At 47.8% G+C, this 22,229-nt stretch overlaps 1 protein-coding gene across 2 annotated transcripts in view; it reads left to right on the forward strand.

Moving 5' to 3' along the window:
- The first annotated feature begins 952 nt into the window (after nt 1-952).
- The window catches only part of IGSF3 (immunoglobulin superfamily member 3), a 108,841-nt gene continuing 87,564 nt past the window's right edge, over nt 953-22,229 (forward strand). For both annotated transcript variants that reach the window (XM_062597374.1, XM_062597380.1), the window contains exon 1: nt 953-1,039. In XM_062597374.1, the coding sequence (XP_062453358.1) occupies nt 997-1,039 (43 nt within the window). In that variant the 5' untranslated portion in view covers nt 953-996. The remainder of the gene's footprint in view (nt 1,040-22,229) is intronic.

A 22,229-nucleotide genomic window follows, 5' to 3' on the forward strand; every position in this document is an offset into this window, starting at 1 on the left:
TGCGTTTTTGTGTTTCCCAGACATCTTGCTTCTGCTGCGTTTCTGATGTTTACACGTTTCAGTGTCGCTTGCCTGGGCAGCACCCCTAGCACAGCAGCGGTGCCTGCACGCAGGGAGGGCCCACGCCCGGCGCCAAGAGCAGCCCGGTGGCCGCGGGACGGTCACAACTTGGCCGAAACTTGCCGAAGCCGCGCCGCTTTTTCTGCTTTGCGGCAGAACAAAAGGCGGCGTTTTCTGACATTTCCCAGGAAGCCGGATGAACGGCGGCGGAGGGAGGGAGGGAAGGAGGGGGCTGCTTTCCCCCCCTTAAAACAAAGAAACGCGGCGCAGCTCCTTGCGCACCCCGCGCCGCATTTCTTGCCCCGCACTCCGCGCCGCATTTCGGGGCGCAAACCGGCGGCGGGACCCGCCGCGCCCGCGCTGCTCGCCGAGCCACGGGCGCGGCGCGGCGCGGCGCTGCGGCCCCGCCAGCGGGGACCGCCCGGCCCCGGCCCCGGCCCCGCGGCGGGCGGGCGGGCGGCGGCGGCGGGGGGCGGGCCGGGGCGGGGTTTTCCCGCGCCGAGGAAGCGCCGAGCAACCCGCAGCGGCGCGGGTGGCACCGGGCGGCCGGGCAGGTGAGGGCGGCCGAGCCGAGCCGTGCAGCACAGCACGGCACCCCGTATTTATTTTTATAACTTTCCGGGGCGCCCCTCGTTTTTATTTATTTATTTATCTTATTATTTATCGTTGTTGCTATTTGCTGTTGCTGCTGTCGCTCCGTGCCCCTGTTTCTGCGCCCCCCCCCCCCCCCCGGCGCCGCAGCCGAGGCGGTTTCTGCCTCCCCCGCCGCCTCTCGCCGCGGGGGCGATGCCCCCGCCTCCCCCGGCGCCTGCCCGTGCCGGCCCCGCCGCCTCGCCTTTGTGCCGCCGGGCGCGGCGCGACGCCCGCCCCGGCAGCGGGCGGCCCGCGGTGCCCCAGGGCGGGCGGTGAGCGCCGCCGCCCCGCGCCCCGGCAGCCATGCGGACCCTGCGGCCGGAGCTGGCCTCCCTGCTCCTCCTAGGTAAGAGCCGTCGCCGCGGCGGGGTGGCGCGGGAAGTGGTGGTGGTGGGGTGTGTGTGTGGGGGGCAACGTCCAAAATATAAAAATAAAAAAAAATAAAAATCGGGCTGTCCTTTCGGGTGCAAGCACCCCCGCGGGTTGCCCGCACCGGCGCGCAGCGCGGGTGTTGGGGGCCGGGGGCTCCGCGCTGAACTTGCGCTTGAACTGGACGTGGTGGGTTTTCCTGCACGGTGGGAGCCGGGAAGGTGCCTCGGGTAGGGTCGGTTCTGCTGTGGGCTGTAGAAACGGTTTCCTGTCGGTGGCTCTTGAAGACTGCGCGGAGAGAAAGCACAATCCCTGCTCCCTGTAAAAATGCCGTTTGGTTGCTTTGTGCCGTCTCGCCCAAACTCCCCCTGTACTTCCACGGGCTGCAGGTTTCGTTCTTCTCTTCCTGCCGCTGATTTGTGCGCCGTGCGCCGTCAAACATCTGCTTTTGTCCCATCGCACTAGTGCCTGCTTAGTGGATGACTGTACATAGCTCTGTAGAGCACTTGGGGATCCCACTGCTGGGTGAGAGGAGCCGTAGCAATGCCAGATCCTTTCCTAGAAATTTGGGAATAACAGAATGCAAGACAACTTAGAAATACATACATACACACATATATATACACACACACACACACACATACATATAATTTGCAACAGTCCATCTGCTTAGCTTAGTATTAATGAGTCAATAAGAGTATTTGTGGAAGATACAGTGCAGCATCTTTGCACTGTTTTCCGCCCATATACATACAGGGAAGCCTTAGGGTTACTTTGATTTTTTTTTTCCCTTTTTAGTAAGATTTTCTGCCAGCATTCATGTCCTTGAAGAAAAAGGAGCAGAGCTGACAATCTTATTGTCTTAAGAGTTGTCACATGCCTGCTCTGCCAATTTGGAAACTGTCTTTACTTGAATTGCAGTCATGCCTCCATGTCTCTAATTTGTGTGTGTGTGTGTGCACGCGCGCCGTGTGGTTTCTCGTACCGCCTGTCTTTAGGGAAGGCAAAGAGAGATGACCCTTTGAAATGGTTTTGGAGAGGGTTCAGACTTCCCTTAACCAGCAACTTTCTCCTCCCAGTTTGCTGGGAACCATCTGAAAGCTAAGTTTATCCAGGATTACTTTGCTGCGCGGTTAACAGGCAGTCTGTCCTAGTCTGCAAGAAGGGTGTAGATGGACTGAAACTGCTGGCTGGCTTGGCGTTGAGCGCTGAATCCCTCTAGTTGAAGAACAATAACACCCTTCTGGATCAAAGAATTCCTAATATGGAGCGTGCGGGTGCCAGTGTGGTGTGGGGTGGCCCTGGCCAATGCAGTGGCACAGCAGCAGAGGGCATCACGTTGCTGGCAATTTCCACACGAGGTGGTGCAGAAGCAGCACCCTGTCCGGCGGCCGCTGTGCACCCCACTTCACGCCAACCTGCCCAGCCCCATGCCCTTGCTGGGTATCAAGTGGAGCATTACTTCCCGCTCGTGGGAAGCGGCTTTCTGGTTTTGACCCAAAACTGGATGCAACTTCTGTTCACCCGCCACAGCAGGCGAGGTGTCAGGGTCTTCCGTCACCCTGACAAATCCCATGTACACACCTGGTTTGTAAAAACACTGTGCCACCTACCCTCCTTACTTTAAACATAAAGCTGTATTTTTAACAGTAGGCAAGGTACTGCCTGTGTGCTTGGAGTTAGTTATCTTTTGTTTTTTTTCACCCGGATTTCTTTGAACAGTTGACATACATTTTGCCACACGGCTGATTTTAACATAACCTGATACGACAATGCCTCAACGCCTGGAGTTGCACAAAAGTGCTTTAAGTTGCTGGTTTTCAAACCAAGGCATCATTGGACTTTCTGGGGGAAAGGCTGGAGTAAAAAGCCTTGTTTCATAACGTAAGTCTCCAACTGGATTAAAAAAAAGAGCCATAGCTTTCCAAACAAATAATGCTGTGATATATGGCAAAGGTACTATGGGGTGACTATACTGAGAAAGAAGTACAACTCAATTTTTCCTTATCTTTTTGCAAACTCATTAGAACTGTGGTTATGGAAAGAGCTGGTGGATGATATAATGTAATATATCAAGCCTTAACTAGCTAACAGAATCCAAGTAACTGCAAAAGCAGGGTTTGAAAACCCACATCTGGCCTGTGGGTGTAACATTTGTAAATCTGTGCTGTTTTCTCCCCCTCTTGCTGCAGTGTTTGTTACAGGGTTCTTTAAACAAGTGGCACTTCATCACAGCAAGTACAAAATGGGAAAATAGAGCAAGTGCTGTAAATAATCCTCATGCAGTGATGAGGCCATTAATACTTGGGCCAGCCAGTGCTAATCCTATGTATAGTTGCAAGATTTACCTTCTTTTTTGCAGGGATGCATAGTCTGATACTACTCATATTTATTGTGTAATATATAGGAAGCACAATAGGCTTCTGGGGAATGCTGAATTCATTCATGTTGGTGACTGGTTTATGAATAGTTCTGTTTCTGAGTCTCTCGCTGTACCCAGAATACCACCTGTGAATGCAATTTACAGCTCTTTGTGTTCAAACATTGCATATGTATATATGTACATAGACTCATTACCCTCTTCCTCTCTCTATTCATGCATAGTAATTGGTGATTTATTTGTGATTCCTACAGGGGAGCGGAGCCAGCTTAAGGTCTTGCAACAGCAGATCGCTTGTAAATGGCATATTGGGCTGAAATAATGATGCCGAGGTGACTCCTGAAGAAACAAGGGCTGCTTTTGAAAGGCCCGTCTCCCGGTGGAGTCTGCCTGCTGGGGAAGGGGAGCAGGCTGGGCAGTACCCGCGCGTGGTCTGGCTGCTGCTCGCGCGCTCTGCTCTTCCAACCTGCCTGCTTTGCCGCTGCCGCCTGGCTGGGAGCCGGCACGGATGGGAAGAGAGCAGCGGCTGCAGCATAGTAGATGCAAGTGAACGTAGATGTGATGGAGCAGAGTGCTGTTTGGTTGGAGGGAAACAGACGGCGAAAACAGCAGAGTGGGTGTTTGCGTACATGGGGTTTAGGGTTGTTTTTGTTTACCGAAGCTCGCGGTCCAGGAGTGCTGGTGGTGCCTCATCTGCTCCGAGACGCATTGTTAGCAATGGTGGCCAAGATCGTGCCTCCTCCATCTGCCTCTGCCCAAAACGCGCTGCCGCCAGCCGCCTTTTCGCAGGCAGATCGTGCTGCCATCCCCTAGGACCTTGCTGCCTCTAGATCCCCTTTGTGGACGGTGCAGGACTCGCACTGATCCCACCCGGGCTGCTGCTGGGGTTCTTGCAGAGACCCTGCCAGGCTGAGGCTCTGGACATGGCGCGGTCCGTCGCTCCGTTTCCACCTGCAGTTCAGCAGGGCTTTTGGGGGACCTGTGTGTGTTCGGAGACTGGGCATCTCTTGGTGCAGTGCCACATCCTGCATCTGTTGGCGCCTGGCTGGCAAGCGCTGGGCCAGACTGCGTGGCATCCTGAGGCTCCTGCAAATCCTGTTTGTTTGTACAGGAGGTTTTGGTTTATGCGCGTTGTTGACTTCTAGTTGACCTTCTGTCAAGTTAGACTTTTTTATTAAAGCAGTTTTTATTGTAAATCGAATATGTACCTTGAACATTTTTAACAGATCCATTATATAAAATGAAAGGCAGAATAAACAGCTGTGCAGACCACAAAGAGGGGAACAAGAAATAGAGGATCATACAGAGTTTGGGAAGGAGAGAATTGCATCTGTATTGGGAGACTTATTGAATGTTTAGCAGCAGGGAACGGCTTTTTTTTTTCCTTTTTTTTTTCTTTCTAAAAAAAAAGAAAGAGAAAAAGAGGTTCTTCCTTTCCATCTCTTTCTTGGCCTTCTTTCCTACCTCTACAAAATCAATCACTTATTCAGCAGTTGACCTAAAGGCTATACTGTCTAGCATGAAGCCAGAGGTGTATCCGTTGCTTTACACAGGTGGATGAATTGGAGTGCTGTAAGGTGAAAGCATGCTCCTCGCTGTGTGCTAGTTAGCAATCTGCAAAGCCTGCCCAGGAACTTCTTGCACCAGGAAAACTGCCTGAAAGGAAGGGGAAAATGTTTCAAATATGATTGAGTTTTCTTCTTTTTGCTAGGGTTTTTCTGCTTGTGATTTAACTTCCCTGATTGTATCAAGGACATTCAGGCCCTGGAGCCAATGCCTGGGGAACTGCAATGTTGTGACTTGCCTCTGGCTTTTAAGTTCCTAAATACTCCTTAATACAAACCTGCTAAATTTGTTTTGACACTGTTCTTATATTGGCATCTCTTTTCTATTCTTATATAATACTCTTAAGGAATAGTTCTCTGGTTAACTGTTCAGAGACACTGAGCATCTGTTTTTTATTAGCTACACAGAGACTAATAATACTGATGCCTTTCTAGACAAATGGGGTTCAATTAAATTGCATGGCAAAGTAGTTCAGTCTGCAGCTGCCTTCTGTGGGCCTAGTATGTCTGTGTGTGTGTATTTGTAGTTTCCAGCTCTAAGCTATTACTTACCCCACCTTCATCACTGTACTGAGAACATGTTTCCAAATGATGTATGTTAGTAAGCTTTTTGTTGTTAGGAGATTTAATTAGAAAATGGCAATGAGACAAGAAGAAATCTTGCCTTTCTAGCTGCTGCTAAAGTCACATTTCAATAATCTGAGAGTAATTGAACATGAGCACAAAACCAAACCATCTCAGTTAAATGAGAAGAGGCTTTTCCCAAAAAAGGGGAGCACGGTACTTGCACAAGCACTTAAAACCAGCACTGCTCCTGAAGGGAGCTGCTCCATGCTTGTTCCTGCCTGGCATGAAGAAGGGAGGGTGCAGGCAAGGCTGCTACCACGGGGAACTGGTTTGGGGGTTGAAAACTAGCTCAGCAGAAGAAAGCAAACATGTAGAGGTATTAGGGAGCCTATCTGACTCCAAAGAAGCTCCATTTCTCACATTGTTTCCTGCAGACGTTTACAGGGACCCAAAGGAAGGGGTGTGCTGGGGAGGCGAGGGGCATAAGGGGCTGGTGGGTTCACTTGACAGCGCTGCTGGGTCGTGGTAGTTTGCCGAGCACACGACAGAGCTTTGGCACTGTGGGTCCTGGGCATGTGAGTGATTCCTCGGCCTGACCAAACAGGTGAGGTAAGTCAAGTGTCTGACCACAGTTGCTGCGTGACCAGTGTGCTAGCAGATCTGCCTTGGGTAGCGTTTTTTCTGCAGTTCCTGGCTGAAGCTGTTGCCTGTACGTGCCGGTGGTGACTGCTCTCCAGTTCTAATCTGTTGCTGGTGTTTCCTTGCTGTTCCCAGGTACCTTTTGCCTTGTGCTAGGTGAAAGGTCTGCAGGGAAGGAAGAGGTAGCCTGTTGTTACATTATTCAGAGTGGGGAAAAGATGACAGACAAGCCAAATGAAAGCACATGGGAGGAGAAGGAGGGTGAGGAACCCAGCTGGTTAGAAGGATAGATGAGAACAGGCCCTGGAGGTTGGGTCTCACCTAATGCTGGGCCTATCGCCACCACACCCATAACTTTTGAAGTATAAGGCTCCTGAATGCAAAAGAGATGTAGATAGTGAGGATTCAAGTTCATTTTTTTGTTCCAGAGTGATGCACTTACTGCCATGCTTGGCTGACTTCTCTTTCCTTACCCAGTGATTGAGCTAGTGATTCCATTTGGACTTGGAAAACCACAGAGTGCTTTCCCTGTCTCTTCTGATCTTGCCAGCAGTAAGACTTTGCCTATCAGGAAGGGAATGCTGCTGCAGGAATAAGGAGATTCCTGTGCATTTTCTGGTAACAAAGTTGCCTCCATCAAGATGGCAGAAACCATCCAGATCCAGAACCTACACTGTGAAGAAATCTCTGGGGTGGCTACACAACCACTAGCTACATCTAGTGTTATTCAAGTAACAGTTGTTTGGTTTGGTATGCTGGGTTTTGTTTTTGTGGCCCTTGCAAGGCAGTTCCTGGGGAGGCTGAAATGGTTGGAAGTGATGTACGGTTCTTGCTGTCAAATTCTTTTGCTTACTAGTGGCACAAGTTTGGTATGTGTCTTATTCACCCCTCTGTTCCTTACTCTGGATGCAAAGCAGCAAGGCACTGATAGCTTCGTTGCCCAGCAAGCAGGTTCCCTTCTGAAGTCCCTGCTGTTACAGGGGAATAGCAGGGAATGGGTGATGCATCTGACTTCTCTGCCCTGGTCTTTCTGCCTGTGACACACTGTCACTTTTATGACATTTGGTCTTTGTTCGGAAGTTGATAAGCTTGTTAAAGGGAGCGGGGAGCACAGAGTGAGGTAGATGCATTGTTCTGTGGACACTATAGAGCTAAATGTCTATCATGCATTTGAGAAGAAATCTGCTCTGACCCAGGCTGCTGTGTGAAGTTGGAGGTTTCTGAGACTTTTAGAAAAAATGGAAACTTGACGATGAGATACTGAGCCCCCCAAAAAGAAGAGGTTTTCTACTTGCCTTTCAGGTAAAGAAGGGCTGTGATCTCTTATTGCAGCATTGATGTGGAGACTGGGCTGCTTGGATAAATCAAGATTTTACTTCTTAGGTAAATCTTGCCATCTCCATTCAGTATGATCACCAGGGATGTAAAAATCTGGCCTGGTTCCTCTAGATCTCTCTGAAAGCAGAGCTGAACCTTGAGTAAGAGGCACAGGAGAAGGCAGATCTGTGACAGAAAACTGAAGTCATCCAGAAGCTTACTGCTCCAGAAAGCCATACTGCTGGGATCTGGTACTTATTAACTAAAGTTATCCAGTACCTAGTATCTAACCATAGGGATGTGGCGGTTTGCCAGGCTGAAATTACCAGTCTCGGTGTTGGGCCTTGTTGGTTGCTTCTTGTCGGCTTGAAACGCGAGTTCCCAACAAGCATGTGTGCCAGCCCTTCTAGTCTTGTTTCTTCTTACAGCTATGTAAAGTCTTTGTGGTAATTATAGTACTTACTAATATTTATTCCCTTCTAAGCAATTATCTGAATGCGTTTATTTCCAATGTGCTTTCAGAGTACTCTGCCTGCTCACACCATATCATTTCATCTCCCCAGCTCCATACTTTCTACTCTCTCCCTTCCCTTCACACAGTTCTTCATCCTCAGCTTCCTTTGCCTCCTGAATATGCTTTACTTTTCGCCTCCTGGAAATTCCTGTACTGTGTCTTCCTGCTTTCCTGTCTAGTCCCGCTATAGAGGCGGGATGTTTGCTCCCTCTTGCAGGGGTTTGTTGTTTAACCACCCTGCCTGGTGCTGGGGCACTTGCAGGGGAGAGCATGGATACCGATAGAAACTGGCTGGCGTTGTGCCATTTCTCAGCTTTCTGCTGACTGCTTGTGGCCTGCAGACAATATCTTAAGAGCCACCGCTGAGGAGTTTGACCTTTATGCCTGCAGCGTTATCCAGCATTTACAGCGGGAGTCAGAGCACGCAAATTCCAGTGCTCTTTCTTTTCCTGATCTGTGATATAACCATAGACAAGTTGTGCTCTCTCTCTGCTCTCCGTGCCTTAAAATACAGAGAGTGACTTAAAAGATATCCTGGGATTTTTGGAGGAACGGTGCAGTATTAGATTTAAAGTTTTGCTCGCTGTTGTTAAACAAGCAGGCCGCCTTTTTTCTATGCGTGTTGGGAGTGCAGCGCAGAAGAGATTGTTATGCCCTGATTGATTTCACTGTTGATGCTGGGAAAAGAAGAAATCGATTTCTACTTTGTACTCTCTGGTGTTGCTTACCTGCACGCATTCTCTCACTTCTCCAGCTGGCTTGGTGCAAGAAGGCTTTTGCCGTGTGAACGGGACCCCACTAGGAAGAGTGGCCCGCGTGACTGTAGCTTGGAGCTGCCGTAATTCACCCTCAGCGTTAAGCAGCGCAGTTAATCCGTGGGTCACTGACACGTAGAGAGCTGTTACGTCTAATCAGTCCCATGCCATGAGCTAGTCGACAATTAAATCTAAGCCAGTATGTGTAGCTGCCAAATCCTTTAAGTTGCCAAGCACTAGCTCCTTTCTGCTGTAAATAAGGCAGACCTGAAGATGATCAGCTCCAGGTGTCTTGTCTGCAGCAGGGACTGCACCAGCTCAGCCCTGGACTGGGTGCCACATCCCTGGGCCATGGGGCACTGATCCCCTGCCCCGTGGGCAGAAGGGCCTGGTAACGTGGGAGCCAAGCAGCTGGGGGGAGAAACTAGAAGCTGGGAAGTAGTAAAAGCCCAGATGTCCACTAAGTAAAAACACATCTCTGTGAAGCCTTTCCCCAGCCGGGTGGCAGAGCTGCCTCCAGACAGCCAGACATCAGGGGCTGGCCAGGGGCTGAGTAGGTAACTGGCTCCTGTGCAATTCTTGGTGTAAATCTACCTACTTGTCTTAGTAGGGGGATATCAAAACGCCTTCATCTTTCTCATCTCAGATAGTGCTTCCCCTCCTACACCCCATCCCCTTGGCGAGGTGTTGCGAGAGCTATGTTCGGTGGTGGGCTCTCTCATATGTTGTTGTTGTTAAAGTATAGGAGGGCCCTGTGTTCTTGGTCATGTTTAATCCTTTGCTGAGATGCTTAGTTTTGCTTCGCTCTTTCCTTGTTTCTGCTGCTGTTACACCGCATGTGCTCTTCTCACATTTTCCACTTGTGCCTGCAGGTCCCTTCCTTAGCCCCAGGATAAACCCTTTCTCCTCAACAGTGAGAGCTCTTCTGTGGTGTGCTTAAAAATGCATTTTCTTCCACTGCTGAAGATGCAAGAGAGTTGAGGCAACAAAGTTGCTTCCACTGGAGATTCTTTTAGCTTTGTGGGGCAAGTCCTGAGAAGAGAATATCCCGGTTATCTTTTGCATGGAATAGCTCTGCAAAAGTAAAGGATGAGTGCAGCCAATCGCTGTGCACACTAGGCTGCAGTTGTTTTGCCTTGGCTTGAGCATCACTGGGAGTTTGATATGGGAGCTTTGCTGCGCCCTAACCACAGTGCAAAGGAAGGGAAACGTTTACTGAAGCAAATTCATAAAATTGCTTCTGGCCTCAGTACTTGGGCTGACTCTCCTAATGCCAGCAAGAAGTGTCATATCCCTGATAAGTCGCAGCAGCCTGAGCCGACTGAGCTCAGTGTTGGCCCCTGTGGTGTCCTCCCTGCAGAGTCCTCTCCTTATTCTTGTGTCGGCACCAGAGCCCCTCCATGAGCCATTGCAGAAGGGTGAAGTGACAGGAAAACCTTCATGGAAGGGAGCTGAGCTTTCTCCTGGGGCGGAAAGCAGATCGCATAGTTGTGCCAAGTCAAGTTGCATTAAACTGCAGGGGACTGTGAGGCAGGTGAGGGGTTGTTGGCCCAGACTCAAGGAGGCACCTCTGTGGAGATTCCTGGAGGCCTACCCTGTGCTGGCCAGGTGTCTCCTCTGTTTCTTCTAGGTATCATTTGGATCACAGACAGGGTGATCCTTTCCTGGTCCTTTGGCTGGTTTGTTTTGGGGGAGGACGTAGGGAGAGAGGGCTGAGTGTGAGGGAACATTTTCTGTGCATCGAATGCATAATAGCTGCGCTAATGAATCCATTGGGATGTGTTACTAAAAGCATCCTAATGATCTTGATATAATGGGTATGAGCCTTGAAAAACTACTTTCTGGGAAGCTCCACCCAGGATTTTGTTTGGTGTGTGGAGGAGGAAAGTGGGGATCTCTGCAGAGGTGCACAAGGTGGCTGGAGCTGAGCCCTGTGGAGCACGGTGGTGCCAGGGCATACTGTGAATTGGGGAGAGCTCAAGAGGGCGAAATGTGTGGCTTCAGTGTTAGAGGGACATAACTTAGGAGAACTGGCCCAGCACCAACTGGTGCAGTTCTCTGCAGTACTTCTTCTGCAGTACTGGCTGGTACTGCAGAAGTATAGATCACTATCTGTGCAGCTGTATGGAGGCCACTTTACATCCCTAAAGGTGACTTAATCCAAGGAAAGGGTGGTAATTTGCTTTATGGAGATGTCTGGGTTTTGGTGCAAGAGAGGGAGATGTGCAGGAGTGTGACCCCAGCCAAGGTGAACTTCTGATGGGCGCTCTCAAGGCTTGGCTCTGGCAGTGCGTATTGGAGGCTGACATGGGGCTCAGGCCCCGGTGGCTAGGGCAGGGGAGCAACTTCCCGACTGGCTTGCCTTAATGACCCTTCCTGACATGCTACAACCTAACCTCTGGATAGGTGGTGGCCTGAGAAAGAAGAGGGCCGCTTCTTGGCTGCAAAAATGACAGACTGTCGTATCAGAATAAATAACCTGGTAAGACTGCCTCAACCTCTGTCCTCCTCTGGTGCTGCCTGAAGAGTCATATGAGAAACGAGAGTTCACCACGTGCTGGGGAGCTCTCACTCAGGCTGTAGTGATCCACGAGACTGGCAGTGGTGAAAGCATAAAAATGGAGCTGGCAGAAATCCAGTTTTCAAATGGACATTCCAATTTAAGATCACATATGTGCTTACAAGTACTATGTTGCAGGTTCTTGTAGTTTCTGAAGGAATCTGCATCAGTTTCTGAATCATCCTTGTGAGGCAGAAGCAATTCTTGAGTGCAGGGTGAGGGAAGGAGGCTTCTGGGGAAGTGTGCTAGTGAGCTAAATGATGGGAAGCCAAAAATAAATTATCAAAAGGAAGAAATGAGAAATTAACAAAGCTGAACGGGTGCAGGTAGCTCTAAGAAAAGGGTGTTGTATTTGAAAGTGTATTTTTGATAATCCATTTGCTTAGTCATCTTACAGATAACTTAGCTATTTTTACCTTCTTTGCTTTGATGACATTTCACTGTCTATGTAATGTTTTAGCATCTGCATTCTCTCCTAGTGTACAAGCAAAACGTATTTGCTAATTTTGAGTTGGCTTTGTAGACTTGCTCTGCCTCTTGGCTGTGAAATAAGTAAGAATACTGTTCTTAAAAACACTGCTTTACTTTAAAGGTGCATAGCTAGCACTATTCCCCTTCTAACCCTCCTCCTTTTTCTTTTTTTTTTTAAAAAAAGTCTCCTATGTCTGCAATAAAATTTGAATGGGGAATATATTCCCTTGCCTTTTTAAGAATAATAAAGACTGTGCCCTCAACTCCCCAAAATGGAAAAGTAGTGCTATTTGGGCTGCGCATAGTAATCTATTGGGGAATGAATGCCAGATCAAGGGCATTTGCAAATTCTTCTTTCTGTGTGTTTGCAGGCGCTCTGGCACTGCTAGCAGGTTACTCACAAGCGGTGGCTTGGATTACCTCTCTTGCATGCAGCAGCATTTGCATCTTACTATTATATTTTTGATCTGTGAGTGGTGGTGAGAGCTCTGTACTTGAATTCTGATTTTCTGAGTAGCAGCCTGCAGTCATTAGGGCAGTGCTTAGATCCCAGAGGCTTTTTCTCTGTTTTCATCCTGTTTCAGTAACTGTCTCTCTTGTTATCTTGTTTCTGAATATTTTCTCTTGTAAAAGGAGACTGTTTGTTGCAGATGTTAAACCTCAAATTTTTTGAATTTCCCTTAGGGAAGAGGAGGAAGAGTTCCTGCAAGCAATGAGGTTTCTGCATAAAAAGACTCTGTAGAAACTCCTACCTGTGTTCCCAAGCATACGGCCCGGAGGTGTGTTGGTGTTGTCCTACCCAACTGAATTGAAACCTGTGATTCTTCTCTTTCTTGATATATTGCAGGGGTTTAATGTGGTAGATGAAGTCTCTTTTCTCTTTGGGATGTAATAGTGTTGAATGCCTCTGGTTGCTTTTGTTGGAGCAGTGTAGCCAAGAGGTGTCAGAGGAAATTACAGAAGTTTGTTTGGTCTCCTGGCTGGAGATAATAATGCGTGTTTTAGTGAAATGTGCATTGAATAAACATTGAGTAAATCTCCTAGGATAAGCTCTGTATGGAAGCCAGTGTCTGGAAACATACTTCTCTTCATGGCAGGATTAAAAAAAAAAAAAAAAAAAAAGATTTGTAAGAGACGAATTTTGCAGCATGTGTGTGGTTCCCATTGGTTCAGTGATTTGTTGTGTTCCTTGTTATGTTTCCTTTAAAACCAACCAATCAAACGTATCAGAGGATTATCCTAGTAAAATTCTGTCATGCCTAGTGCTGTCAGAGTTTGTTCCTTTTCCTGCTTCTACAGAGACAGTGGTTCCGAGGCTGAGGCTTGACCCAGTGCTGTACCTATGTTCTGGGTTAGTCCTCCAGTCTTGCCAAAGTAGGTCAGTTCTGCCTTGGTGGTAGGGAGACTGGTTGTGTTTGCTCCATGCCTCTCTGCTAGACTGAAGTGGGATGGAGGAACAGTCCCTAGCAGAACAGGCTAGCAGGTCAGGGAGGCGGGCTTTGCAGGAAACCAGATCAGCATTGTGCTGTAGCTTTTTTAGAGGGGAGGGCGAGAGAGGGTGTCTTTCTCCTTATGCGGTGCCACACCACTTTGAAGTGCTTGGGGAGGGATGTGGGGGCATGCTTAGCTCGCTTGTGATGGGAGAATGGAGTGGGTGACGGGAAGGGCATGACTCCTCCGTAGTCATACTTGGCAAGGGTGAATTACTTGCCCTCCTTAATCTTGCTTACTTTTTTAGTACTTCTCTTAATTCTCAGATGTGTGGTAGCATTGGTGAAGCACTGCATAACTTGTAAAATCGACTTTACTTTGCAGCAGTAGCTGTCTACAGCTTCCCTCCCACCTAAACTGGTGGTTTCTAGTCTTCCTGTAAGTGGGAAGAAAGGAACATTGCAGTGGTATGGTAAAAGTTCCCAAAAAAGAAGGGGGAAAAACAACCCAGAAGAAATTGAAACAAACCAAACCAAAACAAAACAAAAAAACCCCCCTGTGGTACTGGAAGTCTCTGTGGCTCCGTTTTGTCTCGCTCTGACCACTTGACCTGGTTGCCTCTCTTTCCCCGCATGGCCCAGCCCCACAGTTGTGCTGCGGTGGCTAACTTCCTTCGCAGCCCAGTTGCTGGCCTGTGCCCGTTGCCCTTGGGAGAGGTTTCTGTCTTAAGTGGTACATGCAGCAGTGCTGTTAGGATGTGGCACAGGTCCCTGATTGCCTACCCTATGTGCCAGGGGTCTTGTGTTGACCATATAGCATTGATAAAGCAGGGCAGCCATCTACAGTTCCTTATGCAGTTGCAGGTCACAAAATGCCAAATGCTCAGCAGTTTGGGGCATTTATTTTGTGCGTGTGTGCCTTGCTGTTAATCCCCACTGTGGGGCCAGAGCCTTTCAGGAAGGGAGTCCTTGAAGATGGCATGGTTAGAAAAGAAGAGCTTCACAAGGTGGTTGTCTGTGACACCTGATGGATGCAGGGTGTGTGCTGAGAGTGGAAAAGAGGTTGCTTCTCCCTCTTGTGGCACAGAGGATACTGCTAAGCCAAAGGTGGTGGCACAGCAGAGGTGTCCTCTACTGTGCTGTCAGGCCCAGCTGCTTACTTGAGGGATCCCAACCGGGTGGATCAGATCCGTAGTCAGGAATGCCTTGATGCCTTTTATCCTTGCATCGACGCTTCTCCGACTCGATCTCCATCCAGAGTGGAGACAACTTAATAACTTCCCCCTCGTGGTCTGGCCTGAGACCAAGGCTCGGGAAATCTTGTCAGCATTTTCACCTCTTGATGAACTAGGGCTCTGCTTTAAATTTATATGCCCAACAATACGTGTCCTTGGACTAAGCTGGCGGAAAACAACTCTCTGAGCTGAGAAAGTTTTATAAACAACAATGTTCTTCAAGCGTGAATGTGACGGTTGAGGAGGAGGGTAGGGAAAGAAGGCAAGCTGTCTCCTTTTGTCTTCCCTTTTTCTATTTAGCAACCACAACTGAAAGCGTCTTCCCAGGCAGCAAGTCTCCCGAGCCCTGCTCGCTTTGCCAGAACAGCTGGATGCTTGCTGATAGAAATCAGCTGTGACATGAAAAGCAGTTTCTGTGTTCTAGCTGTCCCTAGCCCAGCACCTGGTGTCTGGCATCAAGCTCACTTAGCTTTCCATCTTGCTTCCTCCTTTCTCATGGAGAGACCAAATGGATCTCGTGACCACAGGAGGCCTTGGCAGGAGTGGGCACTGACCTGCCCTGGCGCCCACCAGACCTGGTGGAGAGCAGGTGGTGGTGGAAGGCTTGGGCTGGACACTTCCCTGTCCTTGGATTGCAGCAGTCTTGGGCTTCGGAGCTGGCTTGTGTGTGCTTTGGGACGAATACCAAGAGGAAGCTGAGCAGCCAACTGTGCCTTGTCTTATGAGCTTGCATGGTGCATTTAACCTTGCCTCCATGTCCAGAAACGGCAATAGTATTTCATATCTGTTGCAGACAGATACTCGTGAAGTGGTACTAGAGGATATTGAAATGCAACTTGGGCCAACTCTTAGGGTGCTATAGTAAACTGGGCAGGAGGGATAGCATCAGCAGCTCCTTCGGGCTTGTTTCTCTCCAAAGCTAGTTCTGTTTTTTGGCTCTGTCTCCCTCTCTCTTCCTTTCTGCTCCCCATCTTTACGCTTGTCTCTTTTGGATCTGTCATTCTCTGATGGGCCTGGAGCGTGTGTGGCATTTTGGTGTGGTTGCTGTATTGGTTTAACTTGCATCAGTCAGTCACTATTAAGGCCTATAATCAGTGTAAAATCTCTGGGGTGTAGCTATTTACAGAAAAAAACCCTTTCTGACTTGCATCAAACAAGAGTTTTATTCTCGTTAATTGAATTCCTCTAGAGTCTGATAACTTGGGTGTGCTGAAATCAGATAAATAAAAAGCCTCTCTCACTGATAGCTATGTAAGCCTTTCCTTAACTCCCTGATCAGAAGGGACTAGGCTCTGCTAAATAAGTAGCTGAAGATCAAAACTTCTGCATCCATCTTCTAATCTTGGAATTTATGCAGGAGGATGATAACTTTTATCTACTGGCAGAGGAAGGGTTTGCCTCTTCCCGCCTTCCTCCCTTCTTACTTGATTAGGAAAGATTTGTTTGTTTGTTTGTTTGTTTGTTTAAAGTAACGAATGTTGTTTAGTCCCCCTAAACACGTATTCTCTATATAGAAACCAGGACCATGCTCTGGCACGCAGGAGGGCGTCTGGACTTGTGCGCGAGGTGTGTTATGGAACTGATGAAAACTCAGAAAATCCAGCTCATAGCTTTTCCCAGATTCTGGATATGAAGTGAGGTTGTGTTGGCCTCGGTGGTTAAGGGCACGTCCTCTACTTCATTGCCTCTCTGGCTTAGTTCTCAGTCATGGTGCCTAAGATGAGGGCCCCTCTTGTTCAGTCAATGCTGCTCCCTAGTAGGGGCTGGCCAACTCTGCGTGCCCGTATCCCCCTGCCGTAGGGAGATACGTGGCTTGCCAGCATTCATCCTTTGCCAGCAGCATGTGCTTGTCTCTGTTTTCAGGCAACACCATTCTCCTCTGTGTGGGGTCTTTTTGACTTCCCTCTCCCCTGCCATTCCCTGATCTCTTGCACCCTCGACTTAGGCTTTTGTTTTCTCTCTTCCCCCACCCCTACCTGCTTCCTTCTGTTGCCATTCCTGCCCCATGGCTGTTTCCATCACCAATGCAGTGGCATCTTCCCCCACTCCCTGGGATGCTTTCTGCCTTTTCTCCCATCTCCCAGACCCACCATCTGCTGCCTCTACTCCTGCTGTCCTGTAGTGGCGTGCTGTTGGCGTGGGCAGGTCTTGTGACTGTGTTGGCTTCCCATCACACAGAGCCCTCTGCTCCTTCCCTTCTGCCTTGCTCCTAATAAATGGTTTTACTTTTGCTTTGTTGAATGATATTTTTCCCCAGGCTTGATAGCCCCTTTTTCATCTTCAGGTTTGCTCCTCAAGTCTTACTGACTTTCCAAAGAGGACTGGTATATAGATAATAGCCTTCTTGGACCTGACAAATCTTTGCCTTGTGCTCCTCTGCTTTTCCTTGCTTTATGCAAACATAGATTTTCTAACCTCCATCCTCTAGCCATTCCGCTTTGCTTCCTTGCACATTTGCCTTACTCTCTTCCCTACTCAGCCTCTTCCCCTCAGTGCAAACCTGCTTTACCCCTGCCCCTCCTCTGTCAGCAGCTGCTCTGTGCCCTCAGGCTCCACGGGCTCTGTGGAGAGCTCTTACTTCCCAGCTCCAGCCAGACCTCTGCCTGGTCAGTTTGTGGCTGTGATTTACTTTGCAAGGGCTTTCCTAATAATTCCTCTTTGTCATGCTCTTTCTTGTCCTTGACTTAGCAATTGCTCTCCGCAACAGCCACTTCTCTCTCAGAATAGTTTCCTCCTAGCCCTGTTGTTTTTGCCTTTTCCTGTCCCTAGCAGATCTTTTAGCAGATCTTTTAGCAGATCTTTTTTAGTCCTTATGAAGATTCCTCCTCAATCAACCTCAGCTTTTTCTGAGGTTTTACAGAGCCCTTTCTGTGGTCCTCTCCCCTTCTTCCTGTATTCCCTGTCCCTGGGTAATGTTAAACACTTACAAAAACTGTACTAGTGTCACTCTGCTGATGTTACAGGTTCATATTTCTGTTCAAATTAAAATCTTGACCTCTGTCTCTAGCGCTTACCTGCGTGCGTGCACCCATGTTCACCTGATTCTTTCTGCTTAAGACTTTTAAGTGCCAACACTCCCTGTCCATCTCTGCATCTGAAATTTGTCCAGACTTTTGTGCTTTCTTCCCATTCCCAGGAATTCTTAAATTGTTTCTTCCTCCTCTGCTGTGCCAAAGCTAAGACATTTATCTTCCCCTTAAAAGCCCTTTTTAGCCTTATTCCACCACGGCTCTTCCAGCGCTGAAACCTTGGCTCTTCCCTCTGCGCAGTTTGCGATTCGCAGTCTTTGTCTCCTGCGAGATTTCCTTAGAGACATGCAATTGCTTTCCCAGCGATGCACAATTGTGCTGCTTCCCTCTGCCTCCCCTCCCTGGATAACCTGGGAGCCCTCTGGCCATCTGCACGCAAATCTGACAGGAGCAGAGCTCCTCAAGGAGATGAACAGGTCCCTACAAGTTTTGTGAAGAATAGCTAGCTGAGTTGGGGAGGAAGGGGTGAGAATGGAGGGTGGCAGGGGGCTAAAGGAGACCTTTTCCTTCGTAGGCTCTCTCTGTGACTCCAAATGACTGTGCCAGCCGTAAGCAAAGCTTCAGCTGAAGCTTCCTGTCGAATCATTAGTCTTGGAGACAGCCTCTCTGTTGATGGCATAGGAAGGTAGGCTTCATTAATTTCCTTGCTCTTAGGGCTGTTCGCTAAAAATAGGAGTTTGGCGCCTTTTCTTCCCCCCCTTTCCCTAGTGAGCAGTCTGCAGCGAGCCCCTGCAGCCCTGCTTCCCTTGATGCTTCTCCGTGAGTCCTGTTAAAAACCCGGCATCAGTGGTCTCCCAGCTGGCTCTCGGCATTTCCTACTGCACGGACTCGCTCTGCCCTTCTCCCCTGCCTCTCTATCCATCTGCCGCCCCTGTCATAAGGTGCAGTTTCCTAGTACTGCTTGAACTGATGTAACATCCCAGCCGCTAGTGAAAAGCAATGCACTGCCTCCCCCACCCCAGCCCTGGAGGGAAAAAGTGTTCTTGCTCTTTTCTTCAGTGGAAACAAATAACTCTTTGGATTGATTTTTCTTTCAGCTTGCTATGGGAGTCAAACATGGAAAGAGATGAGTGTGCACTGCTAGGAGCAGAGTGAGTGGGGATGCAAGAGAGTTTTTTTTCTGTGGCAGCTGGGCTGTAGATCAGCTTAACTGCACGGTAAAACCACACTTCTCACCTCAGTTCTTCAAGATGAGGGCATTTCTGCTGCTTTTGCTTCTGCAGGAGCTCACACAGTGAGTCTGCTCCCAGTCAGACTGTTTGGTGTTGAGCTATACAAACAAGAACCTATGGGAGCAGTGAATGCAGTCCCAGTGCAATGGTCCTTCACATCTGAGTCTCCTCCTTACTCCTTGGCAGTAATACCATGTTATGACTGGGTCTGAGCGAGGAGGGAGCAGCATGCCTTTCTTCCGGACTGGATACAATAGCAACATAAATGCTTCTGCGTCTCTTTCATTTCTTCCCAAATGCCACAAAGCACCTGTCCTCCCTTTTGCAAGGAGAGCCTCGGTAATTTGGAGACGACTGCTGAAAGTCTCTGCAGTGTGTCAAGCTAATAAATTACCTTGTAAAGAGTCAAAGAGTTCTGACGTCTTAATTAGTGGTAAGAGGCAGCAGGTATCTGAAGCAGCTCACCAGATCTGTGTCTCAGTTTCCGGGATGGTCTCTAACTGAATCACAGAGATTATGAGAGGCAGCATCTTGCTGGCACATAGTGAACAGAGATGAAACCAGAAGAATTTAGGGGAAGAATGGAAACTGTAGTTGCCTGGCCATGCTTTGCATTCTTGTGATCCTTTATGGTGGATTGGAAAAACTTTTAGATGAACGCATGCTTTTAGACACTACACTTGACTTTAGGAATAACTTCATTTGCTGTTCAGCAGAAAGCTGCCTCTGCTGAAGAAAAGGTACAAGATGGCAACTTTGTCTTGCAAATTGGACGTTTCATCCTAATGGCCATGGCTGAGGGTCATAAATGTTTCTTTCGCATGCTAAAAGGAAGCAGGAGAGATGGCTTGTGGCTGTGTTCCTTTCTAGATGCTGCGCTTTATATCTCTTTGCAGTGCTCTTTTTGCAGGGTTGTGTGTGCAAAAACAGATGAGGATCCAGATGCAGAGCCCGTGCTGAAGAATACAGCTGGAGCGTGCAGGAACTGTGTCCTTTGGGAGGCAGCCCTGAATCACAGCACAGCTGATGGAATGTGTGAGGTGGCCTGAGATCTTCTAGTCTACCTCAGATAAAAGCTAGAAAAAGTGGGAGGGAGGGATGTGTGTCAGTATAGTTTGTCATCAGTTCTTCAAAACTTTCTGTGTCTGTTTAACAAATTATTGTTAAGTCTGTTTTCTTGGAAAGCAAATGATTTGGGGATGAGCAATTGATAAATGGTTACATGAAGATACAGACTTAGAGCTTGGAAAAGGAGATGCTCCTGCATTAGCCCAGAAGAACAAGTGTGCAAGTAAAGGTCCTAGAGAAGCTGGAGGGAGCTGAGCTCCTAAACATCATTGTTACCAAAGTAAGAAAAAACCTAGAGTCACTCAGAGGAAGGAACATTGGAAAAGCCAGACAAGTAACTTGCAGGAGTGTAGAAAGAAGCACTAAAATACCAGAGTTTCTTTTAGAGATAAATGGAGAGCACTGCACTTGAGTGTGCTCTCTCCTGCCATTCATTCAAAATGAAGACAGTGAGATGCTTTCTTCTTCTTCAGTGAAAGGAAGTTTGGGGGAAGATCAGAAACCAAGGTGTTTAAAGATCAGAAGTACTTTGGAAGACACCCTCATGAAAGAGAGAGAATTCCTTTAATAAGAGGCTAGGTATTAAATACTGTTTCCTTTCGGCAATGATATTCTGAAGGTGAGATGTGGGACTCCACACTGTCTCCTAGGAGAGTGTTTTAAGCATCTGGGATGTTATGAGGTGTATTACAGTAATAATCAGGGCAGTCTGTTGTTTGATAGTGGCAGTGATTGCAGAGCATGTAGGAAAATGAAGAAAGAAGTGACATTAAAATGTGGCTGAGTGTGAAACAATTATAGTTCTTTATTGCGCGAGAGTGAGCAATCGCACAGGGAATAATGTTTGACAATTCTAAAACTGACCCTAACTGTTAGACATGTAGGACCTGAATGTTAAAGAATAATAATAAAAAGAAATTCAGAGGCTGCAGGGCATGATGAACTATGTCAGAAATTTCCTACCTGGCTTTGTAGCTCTAGCAATTTCATTGTCTTTTCTTTCTTTCTTGATAGCTTGAGAACACAGACCATCTAAGAGTTCAGCAATTTGAGATTTATGTTGACACTACGTAGCTTTGGCACAAGCATGACAATGCTGAATCTTTTAGAGGTCTGGGAGCACTACGAGGGATGCTGAACTAAATGGTTTGTCCTTATACGTGTTTTAAGAGCTAAAAGAACAGAAGCAAAAATGCACGTACAGACGTTGGGAGACTTCACGTTTTGTGCAAGGTCACGCTAAATCTTGCAGTGAGTACCTGCGGTTGTATCTTCAAAGTTCGTGCTGTGAAGGCAGTAATGCAGCCATCACTGCCTTTCCTTTGAAAATATAAAAGTAAGCAATGACTTAGGTATTCCTGCTAGGCCACTGTAAATACTGCTATGTCAGTATGGTGATGCTTAAACAAACCTGGAACAAACATAGTGATATAAGTAAGTCACCAGGGCACATATTCAGTGGCTATAGGAAAGAAGAAATTCCTAAGGATAAGACACAGGAAGCAGTACAAGTTGTAAGTAACAAATCGAGCACTCCTGCATGCATATTTTCAATATAAATATAATCTGTAGGGAGCTTTCACTTGTGTGTTTTTCCCACGATGATAAGGGTAATGATGAGATAGTATATGAAGAACATGCTGATCTAAGAGTTGGGAAATTTCTATTCTGATCTTGGAGGAAGAGAAATAGTTGATTAAATAGATTCTGTACTTGAAATATAGGCGAGCCTGTGAAAACAGCCTATAGTGCTACCTGAACTCTCTGCAGTCCTGTGAGATGAGTCAGAACTGACACTTCCTTTGAGGGATACAAGGATTTCAGATTATAAGGGATTCTCTTCTCAGCAACTTTACAGGAAAATCTCCTAATTATAATAAGCAGCGGGTGCTTATTAACCTGTGGGACAGTCAGCTCCATCTTTCTCTCGTACCTTAACATGTGTTGTTATCCGCCTTTTACTGCAGGTACACTTTGATCCAGCAGCTTCTTCAAAGCCCATATGAAATAAGGAGGCTGATCACCATGAGTTCCCCAGCTCAGGGACCTATGTGCAGAATGTATGTTCTGCCATCTTTCCTCCTTTTGTTAATATGAGATATCACTCTTTTCCTCTAAACACAAGTGTGGTTGGCTTCTGGACATGTGGCTCTGTGACTTTTCAAAGAAAAGCAATACTGACATAAAGCATAGTTTTAAATTTTAATGTAACTGAATAGTTTTAAATCTATTTTCTGGTGGGATGGCAGAGCAACAGGACTGGAAGAGCAGTGAGATCTCATGCAGTATATCCCCCAGGGCAAGCGCATCTCCACGTATAGTATTTCTGAAGAAGTTAAATGTCTGTTGGAAGGAGCCCTAATGTGGGATGTTTCACAGTTCTACTCAGCAGTCATCCTGGTGCCTCATTTTCCTTGCATCAGGAAAGTTAAAAAATATATCCATCCCCCCTGTCTAACCTGAAA

This window comes from Rhea pennata, chromosome 1 (genome assembly GCF_028389875.1).
Source record: "Rhea pennata isolate bPtePen1 chromosome 1, bPtePen1.pri, whole genome shotgun sequence".
Lineage (NCBI taxonomy): Eukaryota > Metazoa > Chordata > Aves > Rheiformes > Rheidae > Rhea > Rhea pennata.